The sequence below is a fragment of the Stegodyphus dumicola genome, chromosome 8 (assembly GCF_044657685.1).
Source record: "Stegodyphus dumicola isolate Sdum_Otavi_A_Nest chromosome 8, ASM4465768v1".
Lineage (NCBI taxonomy): Eukaryota > Metazoa > Arthropoda > Arachnida > Araneae > Eresidae > Stegodyphus > Stegodyphus dumicola.
In genome coordinates, this window is record NC_140775.1 from 190303632 (window position 1) to 190314851 (window position 11220).

At 35.7% G+C, this 11220-nt stretch overlaps 1 protein-coding gene across 2 annotated transcripts; it reads right to left on the reverse strand.

The window, feature by feature from the left end:
* Nucleotides 1-264: 264 nt before the first annotated feature.
* LOC118184818 (uncharacterized) lies at nucleotides 265-10553 on the reverse strand. 2 transcript variants are annotated; one of them, XM_035354544.2, is made up of 4 exons: nucleotides 10359-10474; nucleotides 10074-10149; nucleotides 9153-9322; nucleotides 265-1560 (listed from the first exon to the last, which is right to left on the reverse strand). In XM_035354544.2, the coding sequence occupies exons 3-4, from the start codon at nucleotides 9306-9308 to the stop codon at nucleotides 394-396; spliced, it is 1323 nt and encodes a 440-aa protein (XP_035210435.2). In that variant the 5' UTR covers nucleotides 9309-9322; nucleotides 10074-10149; nucleotides 10359-10474; the 3' UTR covers nucleotides 265-393. The 2 variants fall into 2 exon arrangements, with proteins under 2 accessions (XP_035210435.2, XP_035210434.2); XM_035354543.2 differs by lacking the exon at nucleotides 10074-10149 and having other exon boundaries at nucleotides 10359-10553.
* Nucleotides 10554-11220: the final 667 nt, after the last annotated feature.

The window sequence follows — 11220 nt, forward strand, 5'->3', positions numbered from 1 at the left end:
CTAACTAATTTACATTCGACGCGATTCTAAACACTCATTCTGGTATAAACAAGAATTGACAGAAAAGGGTTTCAAAATAACTGTTATAAAATCAAAATATACCTTACAATCTTATTACATTATTTTATAAAACCGCTACTCAAAGTATATAAAAAGATGTTCAACTTTATATGGAAAGAAACACACTCATTTGATGGGTTACATAAATTAATATTTAAATAACACAGTGAGTGAAAATACTGTTTTAGAAGATTTACAAACGCATTGTACTTTTTTGAAGCAAAATTAATCTTTAATAGTCAAACCTGCGATAAAAGTAACATAAAAAATAAATTAATTATAAATCGATTTTAAGAATCAGAATAAAAATCACGAACTCCATCTATTTCGAGATCAGTCACATCGTAGTCTTGGTTTTCTAAAGTCATTCCAAATAATTTCAGGTGCATTTCTCGAAGCAGATGAAATTTCATTCAACAGTGCAATTTCCTCAGAAGATATACAGTAACAGTAATCTATCTTCAGTTTCTGAAGAGATGAACATAATTGAAGTATTAACACCAAGAAATTTACATCAACATCTGAATAAATGAACTCTAAGCGCTTTAAAGAGTTTAGTTCACAGTACTTCAGAAGAGCGTTTCTTAACTGAAGATCAGAAAATTCAGTGTGTAATACAGATAATCTTTCTATATTAGGACTAGTATTCAGTATCAGAATCAAAGCTTCTGCACTTGACGCACCAGAGGAGGACGCACCAGGATAGCTACTAAACTCTTTTAAATGCTTTAAAATTGACATACAGTCATCTTTTGTATGTTGGAATGCCACGTTATTTAAACGCAATTTTTGAAGCTTTTGGCAATTCTCTATCAAAACTGGAATGGAAATTGAAATATTTTCAGCGTCCAATGAAATTAAATTACATCCCTTGATTTGCAAAAAGTTATTTAAATTTATTGGTCTTTGTATTAAACCGCGTATAGTTAAATCCTCGAGTTTAGGAAATTTACAGCACAAATCTACATGCTCTTGTGTAGTTACCAGACAGTACAATTTTGCTATATTTGGGCAAAGAAGAGTGCAGGTAGTTAGAACTTCAAGAAGATCGGAGACATAAAGACGTAAATCAAGCTCAGTTAAGGAAAACGTTTCATTTTCGTGGAGTCCATCGTTATGCAAAGAACATAAAGCCCGTGGCACATAACGATGACTGAAAATTTCAAGCGATGGCATGCTTTGAAGAATGAATGTAACTGTTTCTTCCTTAATCACTGCGCTGTCCAAACGCAAGACACGAAGATTAAGCGTGCCCGAAGACTCAACTGTGCCCGAAGACTCACAGAGGCTTCTTAGTCCTTTGTCGGTAACTTGAAACGCAATTCTCAGGTCCAGTTCTTTAAGTTCTGGACAACATTTGGAGATAATTTGTAAAGTTTCATCATCGCACTCACTCGATGCGTTGAGATATTCAGCATTTTTCAGAAGTCCTATAATTTCTTTTATTTTTCCACGATGTTTACGGAATATTTTTGCATCCAAATTCACTTTCACAAGGCCCTGAAAAGACGAAAAAACATTAATTTCTGTCTTTTCCAGTTAAGGAGGTAAAATATAGTCAATTCGTTGCTATACAGCTCACAAATTTCAATTCATTGACGGAACACATTTTATACAGTTTTAAAAACGCGTTTTCTTACACTGTGCTAACAGTTCAAATATTTGAAATGGTTATGAACTGCACATTCCTGAGTCTTTCACTTACACGGTCCTTCAAAAGATTCAACGAATTTTTCTTCCACAGAAATATAACACTTGATTTCTGGGTGATCTTAAAGTTTTTGAAATGCATAATAGTTGATATACTCTCGTGTTTAAAATAAAGAAAATTTATAAATTATGTCTATTTTTACCGAATGTATTCAACCAAAGGTGTAATTATGCTATCGAAGACTTATGTAAATAATTAGAGTTGAATACGCTACGTACATGTGGGTGTCTGCGTTGCTGTGATTATGGAGACGCACGAGAGGTTTTCGGTGATTTGTGTGTACGTACCCACTCACGAAATTCGCTGTATTTCTTGCAAGATTTGGTAAATTTTATAAGACTTCAAGTAAAATGAGAAGCTATGAACGAATGGAAGACGGAATGAGATGGGTAATTGTCGGTAGGTTTGATACAAACCAATTACAAAAGCACGTTAATACATTGCTCAGTGTAACGCCCAGTCTCGTGTACAGTTTGTGGAAACAATTTTATGTTTTTAGAGCCATGCAGAGAAGACCTGCGCAAGATCGACCAAACTCCAGAACTTATTTATAAGAACGATATATATACATAAGATATATATAAGATTATAACAACGATATATATAAGGATAGATATTTGATACATTCAAAGCGGTGACACATGAATGCTACAGCTTCACAGCTCTCACGTGAGCTGTATGCTGCTACTGCAACCTGAATTTCATGCTTACAGTTGCATGAAGGCTTCATAGGATATGTCTGCAGACCACAAGACCTGCTGTTTGTGTCCCACGTACTGCAGCATACAGGACAGCGACAGCATGGAGTGCAGACAACATGCTCCCAAGACCAGACTTCAGTGAAGCACCGTGCGTTTTACAGATGAATCGAAATTCAGCCTGGGCGATGATTCTCGGCGTACCTGTATTTGAAGAGAACCTGGAACACGATATTAACCTTCCCTCAGCAGGAAAAATGGTCATTACGAAGGTGGAGGTGTAATAGTTTGGGCAGGCTTTATGTTGGACGCCCTCACACCCCTGCATGTATTTGACAAAGACGTTTTGACTGCTGTGAGGTATAGAGAAAATCTCAGAGTCCTATGTTCGACTTTCATCGCCGCAGTTGGTCCTGGGTTTTTGTTAATGGCAAAACCTAAGACAGAACCATGACAAAAACCAGGATGACACATATCTGGCTTTAAGAAGGGACCATATGTGTCTCAGCTGCTCCCCTATTACCTGGAAATTGAAGATATTCGCCGCATGAAATTGGCTAGCCAGATCTCTTGACATCAGTCCTGTAGAGTATGTTTGCAAAGCTCTCGGGAGGACAATTTTATCTCTCCAGTTCCCTCCGAGAATAATCCTCGGAAACTGCCTTGATGAGTTGAAAACTGCCTTGATGCAGGAGTAGAATAGACTGCCACAGAGATTCTTCAATTGCCTTGCTACAGGAGTGGGATGGACTGCCACAGGGATTCTTCAACTGCCTTACTACAGGAGGGGGATGGACTGCCACAGTTATTCATCAGCTGCCTTACTACAGGAGTGGGATCAACTGCCACAAGAATTCTTCAACTGCCTTGCTACGGGAGTGGGATGGACTGCCAAAGGAATTTTTCAACTGTTTTGCTACAGGAGTGGGATGGACTGCCACAGGGATTCTTCAACTACCTTACACCAGGAGTGGGATCAACTGCCACAGGGATTCTTTAATTGCCTTGCTACAGGAGTGGGATGGACTGCCACAGGGATTCTTCAACTGCCTTACTACAGGAGGGGGATGGACTGCCACAGTTATTCATCAGCTGCCTTACTACAGGAGTGGGATCAACTGCCACAAGAATTCTTCAACTGCCTTGCTACAGGAGTGGGATGGACTGCCAAAGGAATTTTTCAACTGTTTTGCTACAGGAGTGGGATGGACTGCCACAGGGATTCTTCAACTACCTTACACCAGGAGTGGGATCAACTTCCACAGAGATTCTTCAGTTGCCTTGCTACAGGAGTGGGATGGACTGCCACAGGGATTCTTCAACTGCCTTACTACAGGAGGGGGATGGACTGCCACAGTTATTCATCAGCTGCCTTACTACAGGAGTGGGATCAACTGCCACAAGAATTCTTCAACTGCCTTGCTACAGGAGTGGGATGGACTGCCAAAGGAATTCTTCAACTGCCTTGCTACAGGTGTGGGATGGACTGCCACAGGGATTCTTCAACTGCCTTGCTACAGGAGTGCGATGGACTGCCACAAGGATTCTTCAGCTGCCTTCTGTAAAATATACCGTCTCGCTGCGTGACATATCTGGCTGTGAGAAAGGACCATATCCCCTCTCCCATTATCATCATCTAGACTCATTTTGATTCCGATATTCCAACTTTGATTTTGAGCATCCCTGCATTATGAGTTTTACTGATAATCATGCTTACGTACAATCACTTTTGAATGTACATTTCGTTCTGCGTTACAAATGTATAACTCTTACAAAATTTAATTAAAATCTGGCCATTACTATTTCAGAAATTCTACATAATGTGCAAATGCTCTTCGTTTCGCAACGAGTGTACGTAGTTCGTATTAGGGCAGTAGCTTTACCTCGGGTAAAAAAGACAAATTTCATGAGGTGGTGGAGGAATGAGTAGTGTAAAATTGCGAAATTTTCTCGCTGCTATATTTATACTAACAGTTTTGCGAAATTTTTCGCGAAGGAGGATTTACTTTGACATTCCATCTCGAACGTCTAATTGGAACGATGCACTAGCACAGTGATTAGTAAAAAACTAATCAACATTATATTGTACGCTCTTTTAGAGGACTCATCTGTAGCCGAGCGCTAAAGTCGTTAAACCCTGGCTGTTCGATCCAGGCTCAAATCTCAGGCTGGCTGCAAGAACATTCTTATAGTTTCGTCGTTGCGTAACGTATGTGGATACGAGCCAGTTTCCCATAAAATTGTAAGGATCTTAAGTTTTACTAACGTTTATTTTATTTTAAATCTTTACTATCACTTCTTATTTTCTACTTCCGGCCAGAATTATAAGCGTTAACGTATTTATGCAAAGTTTGTCTGGCGAGCGCCAAGTATTTAAGTTGTGGCTTTTTGCCAAGCGAGAGGGAGGAAGCAGTTAGTCGAAGCAGGCCGCTTACCTTAGAAGTTTTACTCAGTTGCTGGTTGCCTTCCAGGCCAGAGCTTTAATCCTCTTGATAACTTTAAACGTATTGTAGTGTTCGCAGTTCTCTGTGCTACATACGGCTTCCTGTTAATATAAGGCCAATCTTCCACGTTTATTATTTCAAAGTTAAGCGTTTAGTTTTATTTTTATATTTTTACGTTTAGACCACAGGTAGTGGGTCTTTGTATTCCGAAGTACGGAAGTTATTGTAAATAGAGAAAAATAAAGGGTTTTGTATACCCTTCTTGTGTATCCTGTCTACTTCCCACAGTTATTGAACATAGCTTTAGTAAGCTCTCTGTTCTGAGTCAGGTCCTTGCATGTTCCCGAAGAAAGTAAGACGGAACATTGAACCTGATAAAATGTCCTCTATAAAGTCATCCCTCCCCGTAAAGCAGGCAGCTGTTGCTTGGTTTGGTTGCTTGCTTTGTCATAATCAAACCAAAACAAGTCTATACTTTTTTTATTTAAATTTATAAGCCAAATGAAATTCTTAAAAAGTATTCAACAGCATTATTTCGATCATATTTATTGTACATACATTAATGCTCACCATCAAGTAGCATTTTTTTATAAAAAATGTTAATTCGTCAAAGAAATTGCTAGTCTGTGTGAATATGTGAATAGTCATTGGAGAGCTCTGGTAAGGCTGCCTCGTGGGTACGAGGCGCAAACTTACATTTCAGCATGGAGTATGCAAAGTTACATGTCAGCGTCTCCATGAAATATAAAATTTCGAAATCTAAAATGTAATCAATTGTAAGAAATTTCTATTTATTTAGGGTATTAAATGCAAGTTATACCTATGTATACATAAAACGAAATCATATAAACCAGTGGTCGGCAACGTTTTTCACTCGGAAGGCATATTTTAAAAATGCGGGAGTTCAGCGGACACCTTGAGGCGACTATAATAGAAATAAATGTAGGTTTTAAAATAAAAAACAAATAATAATAATAATAATAACTTCAAAAATTGACGGGAGGCTGCGTGGTACATTTGTTCTAAACGGCTGCTGGGTTTAGATGTGTAGGACTAGTTTCCAAGATTTTTAATCTTTCTTAATTTTGATTTATTGATTAAATTTCCTTTTTGCATATTGTTACGAAATGGACAGGCGCGGTGAAATAGCTTCCCCCCAAAAGCACTTTTAGGGTTGCCATAAAAATGGCAAGGGAAGGCAGGGTTGCCAAATTTGGCGAGAAATCACTCTTTTGGCGACATTTGGCGACAAAATTGGCGATATACCATGGACGGACGGAGAACCTTTTGAAACGAATTATTACCGGTTTAGCCCAGAATGTTCTCCATTCGTCCATGGTATATCGTCAATTTTTGGCGACAAAATTGTCGATTTCTCGCCAAATGTGGCAACCCTACCTTCCCATTTTTATGGCAACCCTAAAACTGCTTTGCGAGAAAGCTATCTCATCGCGCCTGTACATTTCGTAACAATATTTTACGTGTTATTTTCTCACTTTAAAGAAGGAATATTCAAGGAAATTTGGAGAAAAATAAAATGAAATTAATAGTAATGTATTAATTATATATTTCTTAGAGCTGTTCCTGAATACAATGTGGAGTTGAAACTTTATGTAAAACTGATCTATGGTGCAAAATCCAACCCCCATGTTTAACTATTCTGCATACCTCAATAATTCTGCAGTGATATTTCTCGTAAACCTAAGTCGTGCTAGCGCAGTTGTGGCATCATCAAACTATTGTGTATTTTTGCCTAACTTTGAGACTGTACCGCGGTTCAACCACAATTCCAATTTTCAATGGTATTTTCTAATGGTCGCCTTTAACTATCAAATAAGCCATAAACGAAAGCTATAGCTTTTGGGGTTATTGAGATATATAAACATTCCATTAAGGCATGTTTTCCATCTTAAAATTTTCTTGTCTATGAGACTGTCATTGAGGGACGTAATCCTATGTCAAAATAAATACATAATTATATGAAAATATTGTTAATTAATGTGGCTTGTAAAAGCTGTAATGTTCCAAATATTTGCTTTACTATAGCGAAAATGTCTATGAAAAAATGTCGCTATAGCACATTGTTCATAAATGGTTAGGTTTGGTTAGGTTATTTAATCACGGCAAAGCCTCGAGGGCTATCTGCCTAAGGGGAGGGATGCCTTCGTTGAGGACTTTCAAAGGGAAACTGGCTCGTATACACGTTACACATGGGGAAAACCACGAAAACACCCGTGCAGCCAACCCGTTCGAGGGATTCGAACCTCGGACCAAACTACCAGTGTTCAGCGTCTTTACCGCTCGGCCGCTGGTGGGCCCATTGTTCATAAATGCAAATTGTTCCTGTTGAGCAACTTAAATAAGTTGTTGACACAGAACTATCAGTTGAAATAAAATTGCTATCTTGGTACCAACCACTACAAAAGCAATGTTGGCTGCACCTTTTCTTTATCTTTTAATATGGAAAGAAGACTACGTGTTCTGCTTACAACTCGAAATGCAAAATTCATGAAAAGAAAGCATTATGTACGAAGAGGTTGAAATGTAAAAGGTATCATGTCGTTGTCGAAAAGAGTACATGAGGATAATGGAGACAGCAAATAGTCACTGCATGCGGAATCAGATGCTTCTAGCAGTCGAAAAGTGATTCATCAAGTCATGAAGTTATAAGGTATTTCTCCCGTTTTCTTAGCATGCCCTTGTGGTGTAGTGGTCTGCACACTCGGCACGTATTCGAGAGGTTCGAGTTCCGACGAATGCATTGCATAATTTTCATATCTTCTTCGAAACAACCTAATGTTTAATAATAATAAAATATTGTGTGGATATCGCTAAGATTCGGGATTTGTCAAATGTTTAATTGTAAAATGTGCATGAAAGGTAAAAATTAATGTGCATGAAAGTTAAGGGACGTTAAGAATTTTTATTAAAGCTATTTATTACAATTAGGAGAGAATTTTATTCAAATATCAAAAGTTTAGAATTTAGATATTTGAACTAATGACATTTAAAATTTTTTTCATGGATATCTCATTGCCAACCTCTTATTTCAACAAATTATTTCTACTAGATGAAAAATTTTAGAAATATTTTGGTTAGTTTTTATGATATGCCATTCATTAAATTTTTATTCTGTTACATTTAGCCGCTACGAAATTTTTAATCACATCTGTTTTATATGAAATATCCATTGTATCGTTTTCTAAATAATTTTTCATTATTTTCAGCTTTGTAAAACTCCTTTCCTTAGCAACAATTTATTTTTAGTTAACGATAAATAAATGCGCAGTCGCATGGACGTATTTAGGGAATATCTTTTAATTTTCATTCATATAGAGCCGTAGATTTTGATATGTATTTTCCTGACTTACGAAAAATATTTCACTTAAAAAAAATCAATATTTTGTTGCTATTACATATGACTTTATTCAAAAGATCAATCCAAACATATAAAACAGATCAAGTGTCACACAAGAACAATTGAATAAAAGAATTTTTTAAAAAATTTGCAAGGTTTCAGATTTTAAATTACGTCCAAAGGGGCGTTTTTTTAACATTTTGTCTGTTACCTTCATTTATTAAATATTACGTTCTTCGCACTTAAACCATAAAATTCAGTTCAACAGCAATATCTCAAAATAGTTTTAAATTGAGCTTATCTTTAGAATTTCCGATACAGAGTCTCGCGCGCTGGAGATAAAAATGTTTTTTTCTGTACAACATTGCCATGGCTCGCTTTGAAATCCGTGAGTTTGTTAATCAAAAATTCGTTAAAGTTTTACAAAATAGTAAATCGATAATAAAACAAATTTCAAATTTCAAATTATGTCTTCCTCATGCCCATATTCGTAGGAGGATTACGTCATTCAAACTTCGATGGCTCTATTACCGTTTTTCGAATATTTTTGCTAGCCCTCCAGCGTCCGACCACGTAGCTGAACTACCAGTGGCTGAACACTGGTAGTTTGGTCCGAATTTCAAATCTCGCAAAAGGGGTGGCTGCGTGTGTGTTTTCAAGATTTTCCCCGTGTGTAATGTGTATACGAGCCAGTTTCCCTTAGAAATACCTCCGCGAAGGCATCCCTCTCTTCCGCGCAGTGCCTAAGGGCAGAGCGCGTAAATAAATAAATAAAAAGAAATATTTTTTGCAGAAATACCTACATAAACGAAACTTCTAAAACTTTTAACATAATTAAGTAACATTATGGTAGACAAAAAAAGAAAGAAATCGCTTTATACCTCAGCAATTTTCATAACTCTTTCTAGAACTTTCTTCCAGCTACAATATCTAAATTTTGTGAAGTCTAGCTCCTTCAGGTGTTTGTTTATCAACAATTCGAGATAATCTTCATTAGTTAGTTGTCTTGCTTGCGATAACCTTTTTATGAGATCCATCGAATAGACCCGCTCTGCAATTTAAGAAAGAACGATATGACAATCGATCAAAAATTAATACGTACTAAAATGATACATAAGAAAGAATAGCACTTCGTCATTTGCAAAACGTTTACAGAAAGGGGATAAATTACTTATATTGTTAGGTATTTTAGTGCAATTATATGAGAAATTGCTGTATTTTTCCTTTGAATCGTCATTTGCAAAACGTTTACAGAAAGGGGATAAATTACTTATATTGTTAGGTATTTTAGTGCAATTATATGAGAAATTGCTGTATTTTTCCTTTGAAATGCAACGTGAAAAATCTCAAGAGAGAAGCTATGCCGGAAAAATAAGAATACAGGTCAAATGTAATTTAACATTGAGTAAAAGGGTACCTCGGTAATTTGGCGAGAAAGCACCAAAAGTTAATAATAATAGTAATAATAGTAAAATTATCAGTTATATTCGTCAAACATAAATCATAAAATTCGTCAAACATAAATGCATAAAATTCCCGAGTTTTATAAAAACAAAACTATGCACTTTTATTAGAAATTCATCAGTATCAATTTTATTAGAATTCATTATTAGAAATCAATTTTATTAAATTGATTTCTCTTATATCTATTCATCAAAATCAATTTTATTAGAAATTCATCATTCACTACAGCCTAGTTAAAATGATAATTAGTTATGACGAAAGGCAAGTTTAATAAACAATCAAACATAATTATCAACACCAACACCATTAGTTATAGTTAAAAAAGAGAATATTCATACAGGAATTTTAAATTGAATAATTTATTCAGAAAATACGGAAGATCTTTTTGCTTATAAAGTGCTGTAACTCAATCCCCTGTAAGATATAGGAATAAAAAATGATTAAAACAAGGTCACCTGAAATACATATCATAGTGTCACTATTTTTCAAATAACAAAAAACCTGTCTATGGCATTCATTTCAGAAATTTAAAATTCTTATCCTTGTGTCCTCATGGCAATTCATAAAGAGATGTTAATGAAAATTTGTTTAGATCCAATTTAGAAATATTAAATTAATCTTACGCAAAAATTCCAAATTTCTCTGTAAGGAAGCATCATCAGACTTTGAATATGCCGAATTAAAAATAGTAAAATTATCAGTTATATTCGTCAAACATAAATCTTCTAATCTTAAAGCTTTCATTCTTTACAATAATGCACACACAATTAGACTGCTCGGATATGTGCAGAGGAAATGTGAAAGTGAAATATCATCTGACGCTTCCTTATCACATGAAGTCCCATGAGTAAAAGATAACAAAACGCGTCAACAATAAAAGTTGCAGGATACTAGAAAGACGAAGTAGAATTTGAAATGCTGCTAATTTATCGTATCTCAGGCGGAAGATAGCTTGGAAATTGTACGTGTGCAAATAAAAAATATCTGATTTGGACATTACATGATTTCTTTTTACAGCATAATAAATTACACATTTTTGCTGCACATCATTTAAACTTATTTCCTCGAATTACATTAGAAATATATTTCTAATTTACTCAATTCAGTTCTCTCTTCGCGGCAAGGCAAAAATACATAAAAACGCAATCTTCATTAAAAATTGCAAAATACAGTAAAGCTTAAATCGCCAAATGCAGTTAAAAACAGTTAAAAAAGCAATTTTTTTTTACAATCAAAATTAGAGTTTCTACGCAAAAACAAGCAATTTGGCCAGCGGGCAGGAAGACAAAATTTTCAATGCTAAAATTTGAAAGTTAAAGTTAAGCAGTTTTTTTTAGTCACACTGGGCAAAAAGACACTGAAGTTGATACACTAACTGACTTAATTAAGTATTCTGCTTAGCGTTTTAAACACGTGACAACATAGTTAGGCTTAGCAGTGACACTTAAATTGTTGATGACTCTGCAGCTATTGCATGCAGATTAA